The sequence below is a fragment of the Giraffa tippelskirchi genome, chromosome 2 (assembly GCF_054371585.1).
Source record: "Giraffa tippelskirchi isolate mGirTip1 chromosome 2, T2T-mGirTip1v1.2.pri, whole genome shotgun sequence".
NCBI lineage: Eukaryota > Metazoa > Chordata > Mammalia > Artiodactyla > Giraffidae > Giraffa > Giraffa tippelskirchi.
The window spans coordinates 166,832,420-166,859,405 of record NC_137276.1 but is presented as its reverse complement, the minus strand read 5'-3'; the positions used below and the strand labels follow the sequence as shown (position 1 = coordinate 166,859,405).

General features: G+C 50.5%; 1 protein-coding gene across 9 annotated transcripts in view; it reads right to left on the bottom strand.

Annotated features, from left to right (window-relative positions):
- MYLK (myosin light chain kinase) overlaps positions 1–26,986 on the bottom strand; it is a 233,919-nt gene that overhangs the window by 56,336 nt on the left and 150,597 nt on the right. For 7 of the 9 annotated variants that reach the window (XM_081571724.1, XM_081571723.1, XM_081571725.1 and 4 more), the window contains 2 exons: positions 19,958–20,074; positions 9,775–9,867 (listed from right to left, as the gene is read on the bottom strand). In XM_081571724.1, coding sequence (XP_081427850.1) covers positions 9,775–9,867; positions 19,958–20,074 — 210 coding nt within the window. Of the gene's footprint in view, positions 1–9,774; positions 9,868–19,520; positions 19,606–19,957; positions 20,075–26,986 lie in introns of those variants that run through there. The other 2 variants (XM_081571731.1, XM_081571732.1) reach the window with 1 other exon arrangement.

The following is a 26,986-nucleotide window of genomic DNA, read 5'->3' as shown; positions in this document are numbered from 1 at the left end:
TGGTTGTTCAATAAATTTGGAGCATCTCCTGTTTGAATTCATTAGCATCTGAAACTGATTTGGTTCCCATCAGTCACAGCTATTTTAAATGTTAACAATGTTCTGTATCCTATTCTATACATATTTTAGAGGCCCATCTGTGGAAATCCATTAATTGTGTTCTGGGCTTAGGAGAACATGATTAATGGACTAGAAAGCAGAGTCACTGGATTCCAACACCTGGTTTCTTGTAGAGAGCTGGACTCAGCAAGCTGAGTTTCTAATCCATGATGTCATCATCCTTTTTCTCATTGGGTTCCTACCCCAACCAAACACAAGCAGGGCACTTCACATTGTTTCCATTTCATGAAAAAGGAGATGGATTTGAATAAAAGTCAGATGACTCTCTGGGTTCATAAAATGACATGTGGCTGAATTAGAAACAGGACTTAAGCCTTCTGTTGCCCAGTGTGTGGTTGCTTTCCTCTTGTTGTCTCCTGACTCCCTCGGACACTCTCCCCCATCCTCACATCAGGGCCTTAAAACCCTTCTCTGTCCCTTTGCAGAAATGCAATGGGCATAGGCTCTGGCGCCGGACTCGGGTTCAAATACTGCCCTGTTACTCCCTAAGGGGTGTGACTTATGTAACCTCTTGGAGCTTTAGTGTCCCCATTCAAAGAATGTGGGGAGAATAAATAAAATTTGTTGTAAAGAATTAAGCTATGTTGTAAAGAAGATATAGCATAAAGTGCACATTCTAACACCAGTTCTACCCCACCTCCCCTGCCCATTCTCCTTTCTTCCCCAAACAGATCCCCAGAGGACTTCTCTGTACTTTCCTTCATCTGTTTAGTCCCTGCACTGCTGGTCAGGTCAGCTTTATACCTACATGAACTCTCTCCTGCTGCACCTGGAGCTCCTTCCCCAATTCAGGGCCTCAGTATAGGTAAAATTCTCACTGGTCCAGATGCCCAAACTCTCAGTACCTCTTGGGTCACTAACCAGTTTCTTTTCCTCTGGATGCTTCCTTCTTATTATCTTACTATTGCTGTCAGCCTTTTGTCCCCCACCCCCTACTCCAACATCCTAAACTTTCTGCACTAGCCATTATAAGAGAGGAGTATCACAGAAATAAAAAAGATACAACCATCTTTGCAAACCCCATGATGGCTTCTGGCCACAGGGCCTGTAAGGAGAGCAGACCATCCTCCCTCTCCTTGCCCAGGGTCTGTCTGTCCCTCTCCCAGACAGTCAGTCACAGGCAGTATACCTCTCCTGGTACAGCACTGCCCCCCAAATTCCCCTAACCTCCTCTCTTTATCCCTCTTTTTGCTGTCCTCATTTTCCCTGGAGCCCAGACCTCTCTCCTGAGCCCACCCATACATCCCACTACCTGACACCATCTCCCCAGGCACATACTGTAAACTCAACATCTGAAACCAAATGCAGTTCTTCTCCCCACACTGCTGCTCATCTCCATTTCTCCCAAGCCCCCTACCCGCCGCCCCCTGCCCATATCCAGTCATTGACTACCATCTTTCAATTCCATCAATAAAATAACTTCCTTGGTTCCTCTTTCCACATCCCCACTGCTACCATTCTAGTCCTAACAGTACCACCTCCTAGACCTGTGGTCCCCTGTCCCCACCCTAGTACATCCATCACTCTGTAGCCAAAGTGATCTTTGTCAAAAGCAAATCTGATGTCAGTCCACTGTTTACACTTTTCCAGTGGCTGCCCATTGCCTCTTAGGATCAAGTCCAACTCATCAGACAAGGGTTTTCGAGATCTGTCCCCGGCTTTCATCTCCAGCCTTCTTTCTAACTCTTGGGGAGTTAGAAACCGTCACCCATGCCCTCTATGCTCAATGGCAGTGGTTCTCAAAATTTAGCATGCCTGATAATCATCTAGGAGAATTACTAAAAACACAGATTCCTGACCTTCCTTGGGGTGTGGATGCTGCTGATCCCTGTGCCTTCTGGGGACACTGCTTTGTATACTACACTGAAGGCCTTTTAGTTTCTACAATGCCAGGCTTTTGTTGTCAGCTCTTTGCTGACTCGTTCACACATCACTGCTGCCAGGTGGGTCCCACACCCCTCTGAGGTGGTCTGATCAGCAGCTATCACAAGGCATGGCAACTGTGGAAACCTGCCCCCAGTGCGCATATACCCTGCAAGTTCCCCGAAGACAGGCACAGGGCTATCATGTTCACCTTCTGTATCCCCAGTGCCTCGCTCAGTACCTGGAACAGGCTAGAAAATACCTCTTAAAGGAATGAGTGGAATCCCTGGGGAACTCTGCTAACAGGGGATTTCCTGAGAACACTTCATCACAGCCCTGGGCTCTGATGCTCAGAGATGAAGCCTGTTGGCTTGAATCCTTGTGCAACTTTCCATGAAAAGGAGAAGGCCCCTAGCTCTGTCACCAATTTAGATCAAAGTGGCCAGGTGCTGAGCCTTCCACCCCAGACAGGAGACTGAGTCTGGAAGAAGTGAAGCCGCCCAATAAAAACATCAAAATCAAAACACTGAATTTAGAAGCCTCCTGGGAGACCTGGAGCTGGGCTGGAAAGGCTGGCTTCCAATTGTGTGGGTAAGGCATCTTTTGCTTTTGCCCCAGCTGGTCCTGGCCTCATGGACCTTCCTTCTGCCCTGGGAGGGAGGAGGTCAGCACCCCCACAGGAGTTACCGCGCTGCTCTATCTGAAGACACATGAGTCTGTCTCTCCAGTGAGTCCATAGAGCAGAAAGACCAGAGTCAGCCATTGGGAGATATTTACAGAGCCCGAAGGTGGGCCTTGCAGCTTCCAAAGGGTCTGAGATAACGAAGAGCCAGAGGAGACTGGGGAGGTAGCATCAATAGCCTCGGGTACAGGGAGGTCCCTGGATCTCTGCCTCTCTGGGGACATTTCCCTTTTTAGGTAGCTAGCTAAAAATAGACATCAAACCCTTCACAATTCCCCAAATAAGCATTCACTTTCTGCCACAAGCTCCTGAACGGGACACAGGTTGGGTGACATGTGAAGGGAGCACCCACCTTGCAGGCTGTGTCAGCAGGGGGTGGCAGTGAGGATCTGGGGATGGGGCTAAATCTCACTGTCCTGCACTGGGGCAGGCTCAGAGCTCCAGGGGGCTTTCAGCAGCACCCCCGACACCGTCCCCCTCCAACCCCACACACATCGGGCCCTTTCCAGCCCCTCCTTACAAACTTGTGGAAAAACATTGGTCATTTTCCCAGAATGAACATCTCTGGGCAAATTTCCTATACACATTCCCTCACAGCAAAGGCAGTCACATAAGATTCCAGAGGAACACTGATCCTCTTGTTACTGCAAACACCCAGCCCCAGGCCCCCGGGACACAGAACATTGGGACAGTTGTGAAAGAGGCAGCCCACATGGCCAGGACAGCAGCGCCAGCGTTGTCTGACTCGCATCCTCCAGGCCATCCCTGGGAGGACCCACTCTGCCATTGATCTGGCTCATGGGAGACGATGGAAGAGCAGGGAAGTAGATGGACCCAGCAGCCCAGGGGTGGAAGCACAGTCCACACACACAGTGTGCTGGAGGGCAGCGTGAGCACCGAGACCAATACTTTGGTTGGGAGTAACCAGGAGTTGGCTCAGCTTTCAAAGACATTCACTGAAATAACCCCGCTTCTCTCCCAGGGTCCCACAACTTTCCCTGTCAAGCAGGTCTCTATGCCAAGTCTTAACCTCTCCAGCATTTCCTTCCAGCCCTTTGACTCCTGGAGAGCATATTGAAAAGAAAGATGGGATCCTGGAGAAACCCTTCAAGTTGATCGGACACTGCTTTTGATACCCAAAGATGCTTTCAAGGTGACCGACTTTGTTTCAGGGAGAGACACATTCAGGAGACCAAGGCAAAGACATCTAAGAGAATCATAATCTAGGATAGTAGTGAGAGAGGTCAAAGAGACTCTTAAGAGAGGTGAAGCTCAGGCCAGACCAGGCAGAGAACACAAGGGGTGTTTCACCTTCACCATCTCCAGATCCCAGGAACATGGGAACTGATGAATACACTTCAAAAGGGAAATACTTACTATATCCTTACTTCAGACTAGCCACTGAAATTTCAGAGACGGACAGGCCTTGGTTCCTGTTCCCTAACTGTAAATGCGCCCTATGGATATTTCTATCTTTTCTAAAAGATCCTCAGCTTTACAGACTGATAGGAGGAATCCCTGGGCCTGTTATCATAGTGCCTTTCTGTATTTTCTTCTTCTTTTTGGCCACACTACGTAGCAAGTGGAATCCACATGGGATCTTAGTTCCTAGACCAGGGATTGAACCCGAGCCTTCTGTGTTGGAAGCTCAGAGTCTTAATCACTGGATCCCGGCTCTCTGTATTTTTCTCAAGCCTTTCCTTAAGCCCCAGCAATGTCTCTTTCACACAAAGCTCCAGTCAGATCCCCTCCAGCTGGAACATCCTAAACCTGGACTCCATGCACACAGCCTCCCTCCTGTATGGATGTCTCTGCTGCTGTGTGTTCACACTTGCCGAAGCTTCCACCTTCCACACACCAGATGATGTGAAGGGCATTAGCCAACCCTGCATCACTCCAAAGAAAAGCATTCCACTGAATGGCCTGATGTCAGAGCTAGAAAAGGCCTGGGGTCAGTTAGAGAAAGTCTCTACTTTACAGGTGTAGAGGGAGGAGGGGCTTTGACCAAGGTCAAGGCCACATTCAACTAGAGGCAGAACCAAGACCTTCATTCCCTGCTCTCCAGCCCCAGGGCTGCCTGGCAGTGCCTTGTGCCTGAGTGCTGGCCCAGCATGGGGCACACACAGAAAAGGGGCATCTGGAGGTCTGACAAGGAAGGGTGTTGCTGCCCCCCACGTCCCCACACCTCTGCAGGTGGAAGTTGCTTTTCCCTTAGCCCGCGCTCCTCTCCTGTTCTTTCTCCAAAGGTGGGAGACGACCCACTCTGGGCTGGAGGTGTGCATAAAGTTTTCCAGGAGTGCTGACACTACATTTCCATCAAGGGGTGGGGGAAAGCAGCCAGAAAGAAGAATGGACAATTGACAAAAGTCAAATATGGGACTGTGGGTTAGATAGTATCAGTTCAATGTTAGATGTCCTGATTTTAAGAACCGCATTGCGATTATATTCTTAGAAGATACACAATAAGACATTTAGAGGTCAAGGGCATGATGTCTATTTGTAAGCAGTATACATATTTGTCTCTACATGAAAGTGAAAGTCGCTCAGTCTTGTCTGACTCTTTGCGACCCCATGGACTATACATGGGGAATTCTCCAGGCCAGAATACTGGAGTGGGTAGCCATTCCCTTCTCCAGGGGATTTTCCTAACCTAGGAATCGAACCCAGGTCTCCCGCATTGCAGGCAGATTCTTTACCAGCTGAACCACAAGGGAAATCCATCTCTATATGGTGAATATTTATGAATAGATATAGCATATATATGGTATTATAAATATAGATATGAATATTTGATGAATAGTGCATATATATATATATATGAGTTTATACATAGTGAGAAAACAATAGCACAAAATGTAAATAATGGATGAATCTAAGTAAATGGTGTACAAGAGTTTCTTATACTATTCTTGCACCTTTTCTGCATTTGAGAGGCATGCAGCAAAGACCCTGACAGGTCTCAAGAACCAGGAAAGCATACCAGCCATCACCTTTTTCTCCCTGCAGCTCTGATGGCAGTCAGACCTCTGTCCCCCTGGACAATGGAGGACAGTGCTTCCATTGTGTGAACAGCACAAGGATGACCCTGAGATTGTGGAAGGCACAGAGTGACATAGGAGGAACGTGGATCAGGGTTGCCCTCACAGTGCCCACATCTTACCAGCTGTGAGACTCTGGGCAGGACAGTTTAGCTCTCTAAGACTCAGTTTTGCTCATCTGTAAAACGGGAGCAACTAATTGTAGCTCAGTGGAATGAGACTTGCCTGAAGCAACACAGACTGAGTGTCTAAGATGATGCCTGCTACATAGGTGCTCAAGAAAACTCTTGTTTTGTGCGATGGGCAGATGACTGAATCAGAGGCCCTTGTGATCTTCTGTAGCACTTGTGCATTTCTCCCTCTAGTCTTTCCGCAATAAGAGGAATGTTATTCCTCATCAACCAAACCACATTTCTCTCCTCCTTTGTAACCTGGCTCACCATCTCCCTTATTCAGAAATCTTCTCACACTTCCCAAATCTGACCCCCTCCTCACTTCTGTACTTGTGAGCTGGTGTCCAGCAGGTTAACTTGTACTTTCACCAGTTTTCTCTCATCCAGCCCCTTGGGTTTGGGCAAATCAGCCTAGCTTTTCCCTCATGTTCCCCAGAGCTTGGCTGCAGTAGTAGCCCCAGGGGCTCTTAGGTAATGTGTGAACAAGGACCGTCCACTCTCATACCTGACAGCTCTTCACAGGACCAAACATTCAAGCTGGGAAGGGAAGGCCACCAGACATGGATCTGGCCACCATCTGTTTGACAAGGAAACCACTCAGCTTTCCCTTGGTCACTGGAGGAAAGATGTATTTCCTGGTTACATTAGGTACTTCCCAGTCCTTGACAAAAACGAATGCACATACACAGCCAGACCACTCAATGACATGAGAATCTGGGCTTTCTCATGGAATCAGAAATGTCTGGGGCAGAGGATGGCAATGCTAAGAGAATAAGACAAGTTGAAGAGATGCACAGACTGCATAATTCCACTTCTGTGGGAAAAAATTCAACTGATATATCTGCATGTGTATATAAGAATATTTATAAAAGAGTAATTGTGAATATATTTAAGGAGGTGAGTGGAATTAGGGGTAAGATGAAAGAGGGCTTTCATGGTGCACTGGGTAAACTTCTGTACTATTCAAAATATTTAAACAAGAAGACATGCATATTTAATGTATGTAACTAAAATATAATACAAATTAGCCCCCAAAGTGAGAGAAGAACTTGGGGTACAGACCTGAAAGACACCCCTTTCATTTTCTGTCTCCGGGCAGCTAACTTCTTAGGAGCCTCCTGGGAAGGAAGCCCCATGGTGGTGCACAGGTACCCAGGGAACTTGCAGGTTTCTGAAGGAATCACCCTGCTAATGCTCTCAGCATCCCAGGGGGTGACAGCTAGGGTAATGAGGGGGCAGGGGTTGTGGGCCAGCAAAGAGATTCAATGTGGCCATTACCATACATGGAGACACACTCTTCCATCCTTTTGGGAGTAAGACATCTGTCTGTAACTTCAACTTGAAGGCTTTTCTACACAGAGTGAAATTTCCTTTCAGCAGACAAACAGTGTCGGCTGGAGTTAATGCCGTCACAGATGTGTGTGTCTGCTAGGGAGGAAAGCACTTTCAGCCAGCCCTGCTTCTCCTGTGAAGCAGCACTGCCCGCTGAGCCCCATTCCCTGCACCCTCTGCAGGGGAAAGAGCCATGGGGTTCAGCCTCCACCACAGAGCATCTTGCTCCCTCCGTAAAGGCGGGTGCTGAAATACCCTGAGGACCTGGGCCTGAGGAGCCCCCAGGCGGTTCCACATTTAAGGGAGGCAGTAGAGAAGACCTGTTTCTGCTTTCTCAAGACCAGAGGTGCAAGGGCACCGGGCTTCCCTCTGGAGCAGCTGCTCTCCCATCTGACTGGCAGCACCTTGGAATGGCCCAGGAGCTGAAACAAATACTGAAGCTGTCCACCACGAAAGGTTCTGATCCAATGAGTCTGGGGGTGCAGCAGGCAGCAGTGTTTTTAAATGGTCCCCAAGTGAATCTAATGTGCAGCCAGGGTTGTAAGCTCCCGCTCTAGAAGCGCATGATGACAAATGGAACGGAGTTTTCTGAAGACTTCTCCAGGGCAACAAACCCACGAGGCTGCTCACTGTCTCCAGCTTGTGTCTCTCTTTCACAACTCTCCTCCCACCCCACCTCCCTTCCCTGGGGATCTCATTGGAATGGATGTGCCAGGGCGGAGGACAGGAGACTGCTGATCTCCCAGCTGGAACCCCAGGGATCCCTGCTTCTGCCCCCAGGAGGGAAGAACAGTCGCTCAGACCCAGTTCACTCCCTCTTGGTGCTCTTCTAAGAGCCCATGTCTCTCCTGCTGATTTGCTCCCATAACTAAGAGCACAGGTCCAAGAAATCCTTTCAGAAGATAAAATCACTAACCCGTTCTCACCAGATTTTTTAAAAGAATTGTTTCTGCATTTCCAACAACTCGTTAAGTGTCCACTTTGGATACTCGGAGGCTCCCGGGTAGTTAGATATCCATGAGAAATTATCGTTCCAATTTAGCTGGCATAGCATACTGCAGGCTGAGCAGGCCCCCTGACAGCCTGGCTGGTATGTGCATGAGGAACCCAAGCTCCTCACTGGGGAGGGAAATATGGTGCTTTGATGAGATGCGAATAAAACTAAGTTCCAGAACACTGCCTTGTAATGGAAAAACAGAGGCAGCCTGTGAATCACCCTCACTCACTTCCCTTGTTAGCATGGGTAACCAGGAGTTTGTCTTGTCTTTTGTTCTTTAAAATGCAGAAAGAGTGTGTTGGGGATGTCCAGGAAACCCCATACCTCCTGTTAACATTGGCACTTTCAAGGCAAAGTTCTAACAAAATTAGACAATAATTCATCAGTAGAGGAGGCCAGGGCTGCATTATGATCTTTGTCGACTCTAAGCACCTTTGCCTTTCAGGCTCCCTTCCTTCATTAAAGAAAAAAAAAATATATATATATATATATATATATATATGTATACGTGTAAATTACATTTTATAACTGCATTGGTATAAAGATGAATATTAATATTAAAAATTAAAACATCTTCTTTGATCTAAAAGTTAATTTTCTTCCTAATTTTAGACAATGTTGAAACATTTTTGTGGGCCTGTAAAAGCCCCCCCATAAGATGAGGGGGTCCTGGAGGAGGCTGAGATCCAGAAAGAGGGAGAGAGCCATGCAGAGTCACAGGAGAAGCCTCGTCCCTGCTCAGCTGTTTAGACCACAGCTGCAAGCTGGTTCCAAGAGATCTGGGTAAGGCTCTTCTACAAACAGGTCACGGCGCCATCATCCTGAAAGGCGCACCCCTGAGTTGACCCAGTCACCTTACAAGGGAGGAGGGAGGATGAGACAGACATGTCACCGTGACACTGGGAAGGAGACAGCCTTCTGGCAGAAGTAGGTGCTGAGTACTACGGGGACTCACAGGAGGGAAGGTTTCTTACAGCCAGAGCAAGGACAAACTCAGGGATGAGATGGCTTTTCCGTGGGAGTCTGTCTGAAGACAGAGGTGCCCGAGCAAAGGCACGAGGGGAGGAGCACAGGGATGGCTGCAGCACGCCGAGGAGCTCCGCTTGCCTTGAGGATAAAACAGGAGAAAGGAGCTGGGGTGCAGGGGCCAGCGCTCAGACGGAAAAGCTGAGGTGATATGTCAGAAGGTGTGTGCATGTGTGCCAGGGCGGCCACCTGGAGAGGTTCACTCATACGGGGCTGGTGGGCTCTGCAGGCGACTGGGCACTCCAGCTGGGATTGATCTGGTCAGAGACCCCCCTGGAGAAGGTGCATCTGACAGGAAAGACAGCTGAGCGAGACTAGGGGATGGTCTCCCAGGGGTCTTGGTGGGAAGCAGAAGGGGCCTGAGTGGGGCTGACAGAGGACGTGGATGTCCTTAGGCCTGACGACATGGGAGGGGTGAGGAAGGGTCACCAGGAACTCACCGGGTACCAGGGTGAGGACAAAGGCCAGGCTCTGCAGAGCACGGGCAAGGCAGTGGTGGCCCTTGGTCCTGGGCTTGCCTGGAAGAGCTGAACAGGTACTTACTCTCTGTTCCTAGCACTGGAGGGAGAGAGCTCTTCGGCCTCCGAGCTTTCATCTCCGGGGCCTTGGCATTCTCGCTGGCGGGAGCATCTGGAACTAAATGGGAACAACAAATGTGAGTCGGCAGCCGCCCAGGGAAAGAAGCAGAAGAGACACTGCAACAAAAATCCCACCTCCACCACCACCACGATAATCCTCCCCCACCTGCTCCACTCGGAGGGCCCTTCGTGCTCTGGGGCAGATGGCACCTGGGCTGGCATCAAGAGCACCAAAGAAGGAGCAGTTGTGCCACCAGGCCCTATACATCAAGTGCAAAGCACAGTCCCCCTGAAGATGGATGGACAGGCTACCCTGGGAGCCGGTGAGCATTCCCACCTCTGCTGTGGGTGCAGGCCAGCAAAACCGCATCAGCAGGGCCCCTCTGCTCACCCAGGCACCACCTTTCCCCTCACTGGGTCTTAACCCACTTGGACTAAACATTCTGGACTTCCAGAAGCCAGCTCTGTGCAAAGAGGTCTCTTAAACAGAGGAAGCAGGGCACAGGGTGGCTGCCTTTGGGCTCATGGTCTGCAGAGGTCTTGAGGCCTCCGTTTTCTCTGACTCTCTTGGACCAAGGGCGCTGACAGTTGGACCTCCAGACCAGATGGAGGCCTCTGAGCAGGCAGTCAGCATGCCTTACTTGTTCTGGACTGAACCTTGGACCTGTCATGGGGGCTTCTGCACCCTCCCCAAAGTGGACCCGGTGGAACCCCGCAGTGGTAGCCTCTGGGCAGAGCTGAAATGCTACATGACTCCTCAGGCCTGTCCTCCACTCTCCCTCTTCACGTTCATGGCAAGTGCGGATGATGCCAGGGGAAGCTCTCCCTTGGCAGCAGGGTGTCAGCTACAAACTGGCACTTGCCATGGGCTCTTGCCATCTACCTCCACAAAGATTCAATAATGTGTTGCTGACCTCCAATACCTCCTGAAAGGAGTTCAGAGTGGAGAGCAGAACTGAGGCACTCTGTGCTCTGGGAGGGCAGGGGGTAGGAAACTGGCAGGACACATCTTCAGATAAACATATTTTCAAGAGCAAATTTTAGGAGCCCAATTCTTGTATCTCCTCATATCTAGAAAAACACTAAAATCCTTCATGGTGATGACTGTTTCTCGTGACTAACACAAGCTTCACGAGACTAGCAGAAATCTTCTGGAAAAATATGTGCTTGATTGCATGTATTCACCCTTCACCAAAATTTCATATATACTGACCTTTCCACCCCCATCTCTTTGGAGTAGTTTCTCAGAGCTATCTGAGGTGCTGTCTCCTGGGTTATAGTCCTCATTTTGCCCTAAATAAAGCTTAACTCGCAACTCTCACATTGTGCTTTTTTTTTTTTTTTAATTGCCAAGGGTAACACGGTGCTGGGCTGGACTGAGTGGAAAAGAAAAAGGCCCTCACTGGGCCTTGAAGAGACCAGACTGCAGCAAGTTGCAGGGAAACTGTCCGCGGACCAGGATAAGAAGGAGCTGGCTGTGCTGCTATCACTAGGTTCCAGCATTTTCCCCATAAGGAACTCCCTTCAGAGACCGTGCTAGGAGGGAGCCTCCCCCACTCAGAGCCCCTTCCTGTGCATCCTCTTCCTGCCCCTGAAGAGGAAGCACGAGGGAGAAAGGTGGGGGTGGGACTTTCCATCTGAGGCTTGGCCACATTCCTGTGGCTTGGCTGGTGAGGAAGGGCCATCTCCCTGTCCCTCCTCCAGGGTGGGGCAATCCTGGCTGCTAACACATGCTCTCCCCTAGACTGGACACTAGGGGCTCTGGCAGGTGGGCACGTAAGCACAGAACTAGGGGCTGGGCATGTACACTTCCCTGGCAGGCAGACTCAGTGCTCCTCTCAGGACACATTGCTCCTTCTAGATGGCATTGGGTTTCTTTCCTGCTCTAGAATGTGGGTCTGTCCCTATATATTCCTTTACACCAGTAGGGTTCCTTCCTAACCCAAGGCTGGCCCACTCTTTGTTAGCTGGGTAATCCAGGAATCCCCCTCCTTGCTGCCATCTCCAGCTGTGTGTTATCCTCTGCCGCCTTCCGTAAGAGCCAAAAAGCCCCAGATGATGAGTCAGGGCCCCCGCCATCTGTAGCTGACACGGCCTGTGTCCTGTCTCCTCAGCGGGCTGCCCCCACACCGGTGTCCGTGTGGACATACATGAAGGAGCAGGAAGTGCCCTGGGGAAGGGATGATTTCATTTGCTCTTATTGGGTATTCTCCCCGGACATAGTGGTCACTGTCATCTACAGAAAATCCTCAGTACGTATTTATCAATCTTTGGTTCTCAACCTTGGCTGCTCATTAGAAGCACCTGTACCTTGGTATCTCACTCCCCAGATCCCAACTTGATTGGTCTGGGTGGGGGGGCTAGGTGTCAATAATACGCCACCAGCCTGATAACTGCTAGTCTCTGGGTGGGTATGTGGGTGAGCGCAGAGGTAGGGGCGGGTCTCAGGGACTACTGCTAGTGTCAGGAAAACCTGTCCATGCTTCCCTTGACATTTGTGGATGAGGCTGCCATAAACCAATGTCATGAGCTGAGTCTAGTTTCCCTTGTCTGAGGCCCTACCTTCTTCCCTTCCTTCCAGACCAGCACTGACAGCACCAATAACAATTCAAAGAAAGGTGCACCCAGACATTTCTTCGTTTCCCCCCCTTTTAAGGAAGAGGAGGTAAGGACAGAGTAGGTACACACTGTCCTCTTTTCCTTGGCATCAGCACTCTTCTCGCCATCTTTTTCCCAGTGAGTTCCAGGGCATCAGAGGAGGGAGGTAAAGAAGGATCAAGACTTTTTATTTTAATGATGGGGAGACTGAGGCCCAAGCAAGCAAAAGACGAGAGGCCCAGTCTCCCTGAGTGCCTGAAAGAAGGCAGACAGGGACTGAGATTCCTTCTCTCCTCATGGGGTTGTGGTGGGCTTTGCTTCTTAGCACCACTAGAGTCAGGAAGGAGAGAGGAGGGCTCTAGTTTTGCCTTTGTCATCAGCCATCCTAGGATCATGCCCCAGGTCTCTATTTTCAGATTTGTACAAAGGAAATGACACTTATTTTCTCTGCCTTGCAGCACTGCAAGACTCTAGGGAGAGAAGGCATGCAATGGCAATCATTTACCTATTCATTCACTTCTCCTGTTTGCCACATTGCCTGGCCTCCTTCCCAAATCCACTTTAAAATCCTCCCCCTTCAGAAAACCCTCCCAGAGGCCCTGCTATATGTTTCCTGCCCCTGCATCCGTCCTCAGAGCATGGGTGACTGCTTTACAGTGACTTGTGAGCCTGGCGGGCTACAGTCCATGGGGTCGCCAAGAGTCGGACATGACCGTTTTGTGCTTTGAGTTTTGTTTGTAGAGGTTCCCTGCACTTATGTTTCCATCTGGCCCTGGGGAAAGGGGCTCAACTTTCACTGTCAAACCAGGCACTCCCGCAGATGTGGAGCACTACAGGGGTGGGAGGAGCCCCCTCTTTCCTCTGCAGTGCCCCCGCCCCCTTGGGGGTTGTGCCTGCACCACAAGCCATTAACTGTCAGTCTGTCCGTGAGAACCACAGCAAGGAGTGGGCTGGGAGGACCATGTGCTTAATCAGAACCAGCTTTGTGCTCATACAGCTGCCCAGGGGATAAAAATAATTGTTATAAAAGTTTAAGAGCAACGTGTATTTTCTGTCTATTTTAATCAGCTTGTGATGAAACTGAACTCCATTTCTAGATCTGGGCCCCAGGGCTGGAAGTCCTTTGCTGGCCTGTTTGTGCCCCCAAAGAAGCACGGGGGAGGAAGGTGATGGTGTGGGGAGGTGGGGGGCCTCGACATAGAGAGGAATACACATCCTTATATGGACAACGCCTCACCCCTTCCACTCCTGGGCTAGCTCAGGGCTCAGCCTCCACCACAGCCTTTCTCCTTCTGTCTCCCCCAAGAGAGGTCATTCCCAGAACTGCAACTCTCAGTAGGGGGAATGATGTCTTGGGAGGCTTCTGGGAGGGTGTCTGAGCTTCCAGGAGCCCCCAGAATGGGTAGGGCAGAGGGGCTGGCCTCTATCTCTTTGTCCCGGAGCAAGCAGCATGCTGGCAAGACCAGGAGAGAGAGGTTGGACCAGAATGAGGGTCTTCCCAGCTCTGCATGCCAGTGACCATGAGTCCTTGGGCAAGCTCCTGATCTTCTTCACCAGGAAAATGAGAATAGCCACAGCTCCCAGAGGAGGGGATGAGATGTGGAGTAACAGCTGGCATTTATTGGGTAGTTAGTCCATGCCTGGGCATCTGTGCTAAGTAGCTTCAGTCATGTCTGACTCTTTGAGACCCCATGGACTGTAGCCCTCCAGGCTCCTCTGCCCATGGGATTCTCTAGGCAAGAATACTGGAGTGGGTTGCCATGACTTCCTCTAGGGTATCTTCCCAACCCAGGGACTGAACCCATGTCTCTTATGTCTGCTGCATTGGCAGGCAGGTTCTTTACCACTAGTGCCACCTGGGAAGCCCCAGTCCATGCCTGGTATGATGCTAAGTACTTTATACCCATGTTTCAGGTTGAACCATACGGTTTGCCAATATTCAGGTGCGTTTGACCTGCTAAAATGGTAATTTGATTTAGTTCAACCTAATACACATTAGCTGCCTGAGTCGATATAAAGAACAAATGGGAGTGGGAGCAGATCAAAGCCAAGAAAAGAAGAGTGGGTTGAAGTCAACTCAGCAATCAGAAGGGTTACCTGGCCATAGCGGCAGTGGACTGCAGCCGTTAGGAGCCAAGGCATGGGGTATTAGCTGCATACACTGCAAGTTAGGCTTGAAACTCCCTTCTCACAGTTACAAATCACCCCAAGTTGCCAAATCCAAAGGCCAATGCTCAGGCTCATCTTATTCTACTTGGCAGAAGCATCTGACGTATTGACCTCCATCATCCTTTCTTGCTGAAATGATCACTCTCTGACCTCTAGAACAACCCTCTCTCCTCAATTTCTTCCTGTCTCACTGCAGCCAGTCCTCTTTGTCTCCTTTGCAGACCACTGTTCTGCCCTATTTCTCAGTGTTGGTCTCTCTCCTTTTCTCTGCCATCCACATCCACCCCCAGGAACTCCATTTAATCCTAGGATATTCAATGGCCTCATGCAGCTGACTCCTCATATCCTGCCTCCAACCCCGACTCCTGCCTCAACTCCAGATTCGTCTAAATGTCAGCCAATGTGACAAGCCCCCTTGGATATCTTATGGATGTCTTATGGACCCCTTAAACTTCACATACTTGACTCCGCTGCCCCCCTACCCCCTACATTCTAACCTCAGGAGCTAGTACCACCGCTGACATGTGCTCCTCACAAAAACTAAGGGTCACCTTTGACTTGCCTTTCTCTCCTCTTCCAGTTCCTCAGCAAATCCTATCAGCTGTATTGTCAGGACATGATCAATCTGGTCATTCCCCACCTCTTCCATGGAGTCTAAGCTCCCTGGACATCACGGCCACCTCGCACCTGCTCTCCTCGTCCTCCTCCTGGGTCTGGTCACCACCTGAGGGATCCTTTACCATGTCCAGTGTTGTCCCATCTCACTTAGAATAAAATCCGGTCTCCTGTCACAGCCCACATGACCTTGCAGGTCCTCAGCCTCATTTCCCACACTCTGCCCCTGGCCTGGTGCTCAGTCACGCTGGCCTCCTACCTCTCTTTCTGGGAGCGCCTGCTCACAGTCTCAGCTCAGCGCTGCGCTTCCCGCCTCACTCCTCCTTCCTACAGCTGAGACTCCTTCCCATACGTCTTCAGGCCTCTGTTCAGACAGGCCTCACCCTTCCCATTGCTCCATTTTGCTTTCTCCACAGCATGTGTCATCGCCTGAGATTGTAGCACTTATCTGCTCATCTGTGTTTTTGTCTCTCCCTCACTCCAGTGTAAAGGCTCTGAGACCAGGATCTTCTGTTTCATTCATTCCTCTGAACCCCAGCCCCAGGGGCAGCGCCTGGCAGGGTGGGCACTGACATACTGGCTGAACAAATGCCCACTGGAACACTACCCCCTACCACACACACGCACCACTCTCTATGGTTGTGAAACTCCTGATCTCACAGGTGGCTGAGGCCCGAACCCCTGGCAGGGCATCTGGGCAGGGTGGCTAGAGCTGTCTTGTCTTGGAGTTGGGGCCTACAAAGGGCTTTGCCTTCTCGCCCCTCACCTGGGACACTCACAGAGGTGCAGGACTTCCCAGCAAGAAAGGCTGTTAGTAAGGGAGACCTGGTTCTCTCAGACAGTGGAAACTTCAGTGTTATTCACTATACAGGGGCACCACACAGTCCAGGGAAAGGTGCAGACTTCAGAAGCAGACACACCTGGGTTCAAGTCCTGCCAGGGTAACTCAGGCTGTGACTCCCTGAGCAGGGTGGCTCGAAGGGCCTGGGCTTTGGAATCAGAGACACTCAGGGACACGGCATCTCCTCGTACTGTCTGAGTGACTGGGGAAGCCTTCTGACCCTCACTGAACCTGGGTTTTCCCAATGAGAAGGATACCCTGCCCAATTGTTGCATAAACTAAAAATGCACAAGAGTTTTTGGCCATGGCAGGCCTTGAAGCCCAGCCTTTTCTCCTCGTGGGGGTTTTTCTAACAAATCCTTACCCACCATAGGCTTCAGCTGCTTTCTGCGGTACAAGCTGACATGCTTCCTGCTACCTTGGACAGAATGGCGGCATGACCATAATCAAGACAGTGCACAGAGCATCCTTTTTCTTATGGAAACAACCGAAGCAGCAGGATTAAAAGAGCCAGATGTTTCATCCATCTCAATAGAACCGATTCAAATGTATTTTTTTTAATGGCTGAGTAATATTCCATTGTGTATATGTACCACAGCATGGATGAAACTGGAACCCATTATACAGAGTGAAGTAAGCCAGAAAGAAAAACACCAATACAGTATACTAATGCATATATATGGAATTTGAAAGAAGGTAACGATAACCCTATATACGAGACAGAATAAGAGACACAGATGCATAGAACAGTCTTATGGACTCTGAGGGAGAAGGTGAGGGTGGGACATTCTGGGAGAATAGCATTGAAACATGTATATTATCATATGTGAAACAGAACACCATTCCATGTTAGATGCATGAGACAAATGCTCAGGGCTGAGGCAATGGGATGACCCAGGGGGATGGGATAGGGAGGGAGGTGGGTGGGGGTCCAGGAAGGGGAACACATGTAAACCCGTGGCTGATTCATGTCAATGTATGGCAAAAACTACTACAATATTGTAAAGTAATTAGCCCCCAACTAAAATAAATAAATTTATTAAAAAAAAAAAAGAGCCAGATGTGCTGCAATATAAAGGCTACTTCCCTCTGTCTCTACTGTAAGAGGGAGGCAGTAGTATGGCTAATACAGAACAGCCAATGAACCAAAGTCATTTTCATGAGGTCTTGAAATATATCATTCTATTGGCCACAGATATATAGTCTAAGTGGTGTCCAGCACAGGCTACCCCAGTGATGGTGAGTGACTGTTGGGGGTGAGGCCAGTCTGACATCAGCAGCAGCTGTGTTCCTCATCCCTAGTGGAGAGGGACCTTGCAGCTCCTTAGGAGGGATTCAAGACATGTCTTATCCAGAGGTGTAGCGGGCAGCTGCAGATGGAGAAAAATGGAAGACCCTGCACAATGACTGGGCTTAAAAGTTCAGTCAAGGTTACTTCTTAGGGCAAGCGGTTCTTCACTCTATTTTAATTCATGACTTATTTTAAGAATATGGTTAAAAACTATGGACTCCATTTTAAAAAAATGCTCTAATCCACAAACACACAGAAGTTTGCCTACAACATCAAAGGGCGCATGGACCCATTGGGTACTACCACCAGGTATTATTGAGTAAGGGAGTGGGGAGAGCTGAGAGGATCAGGGGACAGAGCAGGACTCAAAGCCTATTCAGCTAAGAGATGCACAGCAGGAGAGATGCTGAAAGGGTGCCAGGGAACAGCTCAGCCTGCAGTCCTTTACCATGTGCTCAGGGGTGGCTCTTGATGGAAAGATAAAGCTAAATGTGGCAAAAAGGCAACTCATGTGCAGGACAAGAACATATCTCCATGGGTAGCAACAGGGAAAAGAAGGTGAGTGTGGAAGGGGCTGCCCTTTATTCTCTTTGAAAAAATATAAAACAAAACCCAGTTAACATGGAGTCAGCCCTGTTATCTCAGCAGGTTTCTCCCTGATCCCTTTCCTAGCTCTTCTCCTAAGACCCAACTCCCAATCTGCAGTTTGAGGCCAAACCCTGCAAGGGGCCCTCCAAAGGAACCACAGATAAATTATGATGGTCAAGGTTCATGGAGACAGCAAGGGAGTCTATTAGTCTACTAAGAGAGTCTACTAAGGAGACCAACTTAGGGGCAACAAAAGCGCCTTGAGTTGCAGAATGAATTCCCCAAACCTTTAAAAATATCCCCAAATGTATTCTGTAAGGAAAAAGGAAATTTTACTTTGAAAACAAAGTTTGGTTCTAAAAGTAAACCATTTTGCTCTTTCTGGAAAAGGTGCTGACACTTTGCAGATAAGAATGAATTGCTGTCCTGCCTTCAGCTGGACATGTGAACAGGACTCAAAGAGGCCAGGGATTCCAAAAGCAGATAACCTCATCAGCAAGAGGGGCTTCCTTCTGAAATCAGCATGGCTCCCAAGTATGGGCTATTAGAAATAGGCTTCTGAGGCCAAGTTTCCAGGAACATTATTCTGCAGCACCTGTCTAGAAAGAAACAGGATCTCACCTGGGTGGGTGACAGGAAGAATCAGGAGCAGCAGCCCCTTAGCCTCAAAACACGTGCTTTAAACCCTCTTCTGAACTGACTGTACACTTTGAACCATCGAATATTCTCCCTTGAACTCAGAACATCTGTGACAAACACATTCACAGAACTCCAGGGAGACACACACAGCATTTTACAATCTCAGGTTTACTATTGGCAACTGACAATTTAATTTGCATTGCCATTGACTGAGAGACTGAACTGAACTGAACTGTGTGTGTTTAAAGACTTTGGTTGTTAAGACTCTCCTTCCTTTTCTCCCGCTCATTGTATATCACAATCTTGGCTTTCATGATGAGGAAATCACATTACAATATCTAGAACAGAGACAACGAATCCACATCTTGTGAAACAGGTTAGGAGTTTAGACGTCAAGTGATCGGGTTCACAGTCAGAGGAACAACAAAGCTGGTCTTCAAGATGCCTTATTTGGATGCTAGCTTTTAACATGTCACTGATAGTTACTAACCAGGTATTTCAAAGGCAAGAAATTGTTTCCCCAAACTACCTTTGTAGGCCATTGCAGGCAAGTAACAAAATACTAAGAATGGGCCCTGGATTGTGAGTCCCCAGATGGGACTCTGGCCCTAGCTCGGCCCTAATAGAGCAGGAAACCTCATGAGGGACACTTTCCCTTCCCTGAATGGCCCGGTGTCCTGTCATGTCAAGTGGAGGTGGTGGCCTAAACCATCCAATCTCCTTCCAAACCTAATTCTAACCTATGCAGAGGAGAGCAGGAGACTCACAAACATACCACCTGTGTGTCTTTAGGACAAATCCCCACAGGACTGGACTCGGCCCCTCCTCACGGGAAGCTCCACTCAGACCTTGCAGGACTCTCTGCCCTCACGCCTCTCATCCCTCTCATCCGCTGTTACATTATGATTTTTCCTCTCTAATCACAGAGGCAGGCCTGTCCCCTCTGCCCAAAGCCTCAGCCCCGACTCACCTCCTGGAGGAAGTGCCCCCACTTGGACCCCACTCTGCTCCCTCCTCACGGGTCTGTCCAGCCAGCACTGACACTTGTTTGTTTCAGCTTGTAAAATTCTAATGTAGTCATTTTCCTGTGGGTGTGTCTTTTCTCCTTTCTCCTCCTGTCTTATGTCCGGCTTCTCTGCCTGGCATGGCGGTGCGGTTAGGACCGGGGAGGGAGCCCACAAGGTGAGCAGCCCTCCTCCCAGCTGAGGGCAGGGCTGCAAGGCCACAAAGAACCATCAGGCAGAGCTGCCACTTCCCTTCCTGTCTCATTTTGCAAAAGATGGTTTGTCACCCACGATGAGAATGCCTCTGGTAGGGATGGCAGCTTTGGGTGCAGATCTGTTCAGGGATGGTGGGCGCTGATAAGTGGGACTCTGTGTGGGGCTGTGGTGGGTGGGCACCACCTACCGTCCACGGTGACTTGGCAGGAGCACTCAGCCTGACCGGCACTGTTCTTGGCTACGCATTTGTATAAGCCTCTGTCCTCGGGCAGTGCCTTCTCAATGGAGACGGTGCACAGGGAGCCTGTGGGAAGGAGGAAGATGTGTTGAGTGGACCAGCTCTGAGCCCAACATCTGTCCAGCACTGGGAGTATCACAGTGATGGTGCTTCACACAGGCATCCTCGGGAGCCCAGAAGTCAGAGGTCCCGTGGGAACCAACCTGCTTTCCTCATCAAAGCCCACGGATAACCCAGATCCAAAATAACTGATCCCTAAATATCTCCGACCCCCGCTTCCAGCGAGTTCTCTCATAGAATTATACAATAGCAAGGCAAGGAGAGAGAAATAGCCCCTGCCCTTGCAGAGCAGGAGCACAATATAAGGGGCAGATGGACCCAGCCCCTCACACTGGACATCACCAAGAGAGACAAGTTCAGGTCCCCAGACTGTGGTAAGGACAGAGGCAGGTGAGGACGCTCCACCAGCTTACCGTGATGATTCTGGGAATGCATTCTAGAAAAGGATGTTCTGAACAAACAGGTGAGTGGGGGAGGGCAGGAACCCCTGCCCATCAGGGACACTGGCCTGTGGGCAGATCTGCTGGAAGAGGGCAGAGACCAGCCAGGGACTCTGGAGATGGCTTTTCAGGAACGGTATCTGAGCTGACACTCCTGGCTGACGAGGGGCCCTGGGCTGGGAGAGGGGCACTGCAGGGCTGCCTCCCCCAGGGAAGGGTCTTTTGGTCCCCTCAGAGAGGGATGGGATAGCCCTCTTTTCCACGGATCTGCCCTTGCCCCAGCATGCCTCTTCCAGCCTGGTTGAGGGAAGGAAGGGTCAGGCTGGGTGTACACCCAGGAGTCTGGTCCTTGCCCACCCTGGCTTTCTCATCCCAGGGCTGGCTCCTTCTCTGAGGGACCCCTTTGGGGAGTTTCCCTGAGGGTGTGGGGAGAGACCACCTGAGAACTGGGCCTGCTGGGCCAGGCAGGGGGGCAGCAATGCCCTCGCTCCTGCCATCAGACACACACACAAGCCAGCAGCACGGCATCCTGCTCAAAGCTGCCCTGTTGTCATGGCAGCTGTCATCACATGAGGAGGAGGACACAGCCAGAGCCATGCGCATCTTGCCATCTAGAGCCACTGGCTCTGACCACCTCCTCCTCTGCCACCCTGCCAGCACAAGTCACTGGTCCTGGGCCAGCAGAGCTCTGTGCATCCCAGGTGTGAATGTGCAGAGGCACGGCTTTTGATCGAAAAAGTACCTGAGCCCCCATCAGACAGATGCACAGACTTGACCAACAAATTCAAGGACATTTGGAGAGAGGAAGGGTGACATCATTTCTGCACAGAGAATCTTACCAAGACTGGAGGAGAAAGCGAGATAGAAGTGTTGTTTACTTCCTGGCACCTGGGTGAAGTCTTCAACAGGGAAACCTCAGTTCCACCAACTCCCTGGGGCAGGATGGCTGATCGGCACCCCCTCCCTCCTACACTCTCATTTAGATCCCATCCCTCAGCAGGGCCTCCCTGCACTCTCCTACAAGGTACAGTAATGCCTCGGGGTCTCGGTCTCCTGTGGTTAGGCACAGAATTTGCAGAAACTGCAACAGCAAGGATTAAGACTGGACTTCTAGGAATTCTGTCATGAAAGTGAGAACTATGAGGCACAGAAATCAAGGAATGAGAGAAAGTATCTTCTAGAGAGAGAGTTTCCATTCATCTGAGAGGCAGGGGCATGAGAAGATGACCTCTAGACTCTAAACTTGAGGCTTAGAAGACATGGACCCCATCCTGACATTTTCCCTCAGTCTGAGGTTAAGGCCCACCCCCAGCGAACCTCCAGGTTGAATCTCTGATTGTCTCTCAGCTTCAGTCCCCCAGCTGCCTTCAGCCTTAAACCAAAATGGCACAAAACAGTAGTGAGACCCCAGAAGAAGTAGAACATGTAGATCAGAGCCCTCGCCCTTCATGGCGGGGGCTGGGGTGGGAGGCGGGGGGGAGGGGTGGGATATAATAAAGGCAGCTTTTCCAAGCTGCTCAGAGCCTAGACCCCTGGCCATGTGTGTGGGTTGGGGGAGGGCCCCAGCAGGCTTGGAGGCTGGGCTAGCCCAGATTGAAGAATCTGGTATTTCCTGTGGGACAGCTTATTCCTGACCTCCAGAAGAAAAACCGTTTCCCAGAGTTTTTTTGAGAAGCTTCAGTCTGGTGGGGAATTTTGAGAAGAAGGTGAGGGGGATGGGAATCAGGGATCCAATGAATGGCTAGGCTAGAACCCTCCTTGGGAGAGTCCCTCAAGGGCACAGAGTCTGAAGGCCCTCTCCCCCCATCCTGCCTGTGTTCTGAGTGTGTGGGGAGAGGGGAGGTGGGGTGTGTGAGGTGGAGGGAGTGGTCCCAAGCCCCAGAGGCTCTGCTGAGGCTGTTCTCTGTGTCAGTGCCCCTGGCTCATCAGGACAGTGCTACTCAGCTCTGGGTCACCTCCTCTGGGACAGGGACTTCTTGAAGCATCCCCAGACACAGATGGGCCTCTTCTATGCCCTGAGTTCACCTCCCAAGGCCATTACTAAACACATGCCTCTCTTCCACCCTAGCTGTTGGAGGGCAGTGCCTGTGACTATTGTGAATGTTTTTCCTGAGTCTGGAATACCATCAGTTAAAAAAAAAAAATCATTCTGAGAATGATCATGGCATATTTCTGGAACAGGTGATCTGGTAGGATCTATGCAAGAAAAAGTCATGAACACTTAATCAAACATAACTGACCCTTGAAAGAGATAATATGGTTTCTAAAAGGGAGAGAAATTCTTAACTCAGAATTCTTCAAGAGCATCCAATGAAATGGGCTGGAATACTGCCTTGCACGTAGTATGTGCGGTGTAGATCCTTGTGTTTTGTGGGATGGACTTATAAAGGTTTTGAAAAAGCCTTTGCAAGATCCCACACTGATGGCAATAAAAAATGAATCACCCATTGACAACACAACAAAAATGAATCCTCATTAATAGATGAGGAGAAATGTTTGCCGGGGGAAGAAACCTGGCCTGGGGACAGAAAATAAGGCATAAAGATGAAAGAAATTCTCAGCAGCAGCGCAGAGCTCCCTGTCTGGTCATGGGCCTCCCAGTCCTGGGCCAAGGCCTGAGAAGCTCTGCTGCATGTCCAGAAAGGCCTGGTGAGGCCACCCTGCAGGCCCAAGGGCAGGCCCAGTTGCTGTAAGTGAGCACCGTCTGCCCTGTAGCTTTGGGAGATGCAGGAAAAGCAAGGACACTTTCACGGGTCCCTCCAAGAATGCAGTCAATTCAATTGACTGTCACCACACCTTTTCTGCTCTCTTGGCACTAGATGGAGTGGACATAATCATGTTCTGTGGGGCCCATGGGCTATGAGCCCTATTCAAGCTATAGAGGTCAGAGAAGCTCCCCCTGAAACCTATAAACAGTATCCACTAGCAGCAGGTCACAGACATGCGCACTGATGGTGGGAGAGCATAAGGGTCTGTCATGGCCAAAGGCCTGGGAACCACAGTCTAGGAGCGAGGCTTGGAGGAAGTGAACCTTGATCTTAGCTGAGGTAACAGCACACGGTTCAGTGCAGTGGAGCGAGAAGGGTGCTGAGTCAGGGAGGTGGAAGTGGAGAGGATACTCAGTGGGGTGTGAAGGATGGAGAAACTCACTTAGCAACCCCCTTCTCCCTACAAACATCTCAAAATGCCAGCTTCCTTATTTCCACTGATGCCATCACTGCAACCCAGTCACCCCCACACAGACACTCAGTGGTCCTGAACCCCCTCCTCTTCCTTACCAAACCCCTGCTCCCTCAACCCTGTTCCAACCTAGGTACCAGGTTCTGTTAACTCTGCCCTTGCTTCTTAAACCAGTCATTTCCTGTCTGTAGCCATGGCTACCTTGCTAGCCCAGGCCTCACCACGTTTCTCCCCAACTTCTTCAGGACGCTCTTTCCTCGTCTTTGGGCATAGAATCAATCAAAGCCTCTAAGTCCCAGCTTTGTGTCCATCACTCCCATACCCAACTCTTACAGGGCTCCTACTGTCTTTAGAACTGAGTTCTTCAGCATGAGAGAGGATGGAATGGACCTCACCTCCCTCTCCAGCCTTGAGGATGCTGGCAGCTGGGAGCCGGCCTCCTCAGCTGCTGTCCTTGCTCCAATCTGGGAAGCCCACACCCTCCGTCTCCTGCTGGGAGCCCTGCCCGGCTCCACGCTTCAGATCAAGGTCCAGCCCTTTCACCACCAGCCTCTCCCTGTGGCCCAGCACTCAGCTCCCTCTCCTCCTGCTCATCACCGGCACTTGTCTGGAAGGTTTATCACTGTGTACGCGTGTATCCTCTCTTCCAGGTCTATTGAGAGCAGATTTACTCACACCTCTCAGAGGCCCTACTCCCTACAGCGGGTTTGTGGAAGTGTCACTGACAAGGCTTTACCCCAGGCTTTCTCCTGGGTCTGTGTTTGACCTGGGCTCCTGAAGATTTGGAGAGTGAAGCGCTAGAGAAGGGACGGTGGACAGAGTGCAGTCGCTGCTCTGAGACCAAGCCCCCTCCCTACCTTGGCAAGGCAGCAGGCCCGTTTCAAGGTTGGCTTCCTCCACTGCAGTGAAAACACCAAAACTCACCAGCCCAGAGCCCACCACCCATCTTCCAGCCTCTTGACAACTGTTGACAGTGTGGAGGAATGAACAGCCATTAGCCTTTTCCCTTCATAGGCAATGCTCTAGGGGAAGTTGATCAGGGAAGGACCAGCATGCTGACACACTAACAAGAATTATAATAACTAAGAGGTGATGGAGCAGAGTGGTCTAGGCATCGGAACTCAACTGCCTATATTCCAAGACCAGCTCTGTTATTAATTAGCTGTGCAACCTCTGGTAAAGCCCTTAACTTCTCTGTTACATGGGCAGTATACTGGTTACAAGGATTAAATGAGTGAAAAGAATAAGATGCCTAGGTCAGTGTCTGGCATGTGGTCTTCAATTAATGCAAGCTATTCTTATTTTTCAAAGAGGAATTACAAATATTTAGAATATTTTTAAAGGTTGGACTTGGGGCTATCTCTATAATCCTGTCTCCCCACCAAACTTCTCCTTGTGTTGGCCTTTTAAAATCATTTCTTCTTCTTCAGCTTTGGACCTAGACTGTCCATCTAAGGTGGTTTCTGTGGGAGGCGATACTGGAGTAGCCAGTTTAAAAGGCTCTCGGTACCAAGCAGATATGACCCACCCCGCACCCTGGCTATCAGCAGCCTGTGTCTAAGGGCTTGGGGGTGTGTCTGAGACCAGGGCTGAGGTCTGCTTTCACTGCTTGGTCCAGCGAATTGTTTATAAGCAGCTCCTGGTGGCTCTGCAGTTTCCATGCAGGTCTCAGAACAGCTGTATGGCTGTGGATATTGTCCCCCAACCTCAGCTTCCCCAAGGGTGGTGCAGCCATGCCCCTTACCGTGAGCAGACCTGTGGGACCACACCTGTCCCCAGGATAGCAGATGCTCACTTTCTGTCCTGCCCTGAGAGATCACCACAGGATAAGATGGGAAATACTCCTGGTCAAGGTTTCGAGTCAGTCTTATGCCTACACTTTCCAACCAGGACAGCCCGACAGAGGTGGCAGGGAAGGCTTGGCATCCACTGTCCTGGACATCTCAGCCCATCACGGTGATCCCCCATGCCCTCCTGTGTGTGGACGGCCAGAATGAGCAGAGACAGGGGGATGGATGAGATGACTTCTGGAGGCCCCTACCAAACTGAGGATTTTCACATGGAAAAGCTATCATGTCAACACATTAGAGGAAAACAAACTCTTCCCCTCTCTGGGCCAGTTTTCCCTTTACTCCTTCAATAGTTACATTCAAAACACTCAGCCAGCCCAGATTTGCTATCTGAGTTTCAGAGTGAAGAGAGAAACTCCATCGTGAGCTGAGAGGGATAATGCTATCTTCAAGTACTTCATTAGGGTTTTTAAGAGGAAGGAAGGAAGCCAGATGAAGGGTGAGGGAGGGGGTGGAGAGGGGTGCTGACAGAGGACAGGAGGAGGGCAGCGCAGCCAGGGGAGTGCTTCTGTCTCAGCTGATCAGGATTTGACAGGACTTGTCTTCCGGGGCCTCTGCAGTGGCCGCCCTCTACTCCCCAAGGGTAAAGTGCCACTTCCCAGGGAGCCATGTACCCTGCCCTGTCCAGGGGCACCAGCCTCAGCCTTGAGCTCAGGCCAGACTCTATTCCAGTGCCGGTCACGAGAGTGGGGTATGGGAAGCCTGCTATCCTTGGAGCTCTCGTTAAGGACTGGAATTTATGAAAACATTTCAAACCAAACGGAGGGGTCAAGGAAAAGACCCTCTCACCCCCATATCTTCTCTAGGTATAAACTGGCCCATCTGAGAATTCCAAATGCTGAAAGGCCCCAGATGGCAGGATTTATGCACCACCCCCCTTCTCTCCACAACCCAAGAATGTGAAATACCAGCAAACAAGCCTCATCCAAATTAGGAAGTGAGTGGCTCTGTCCGCCTGGCTGCTTCCCCTTCAGGTCCCTTTAAACCCACAGTGTTATCAAGACTCAAGTTGTTGTTGACCTCAAATCACATCCCATCACTACAAACCCTGCCCTGAACCGAAAATGCTGCTTCAAAGGCAGCTCTCAGCCCCAAGCCACTGGCCAGCCCCAGCCCTGGTGCCCCCACATCCAAGCCTGTGATTGGAGCCCTCTCTGGGCCAGAGATGGGGTATCAGCCCAGACCCAGGGCTCCTCTGAGGAGCCACGCCTGGGGGTGCCATGAGGGGGCTCTGCCAGACAGATGCTGAGGTCTGGGAATGTGCCCTGGGACCAGACTCCTGCCTCTGACTCCCAGCAGTGGAGTGTGTGCCCTGGGCCCTGGGTGGGCACTGAGGCTGTGAGTGAGGAGCACAGAAAGCGGCCATTCCCACCCAGCCCTGGGCTGTGAGCACTGTCAACAAGCAGGGCTCTGGGAGCTGACAGTGGCTAGGACAGGGTTCCCCTTCC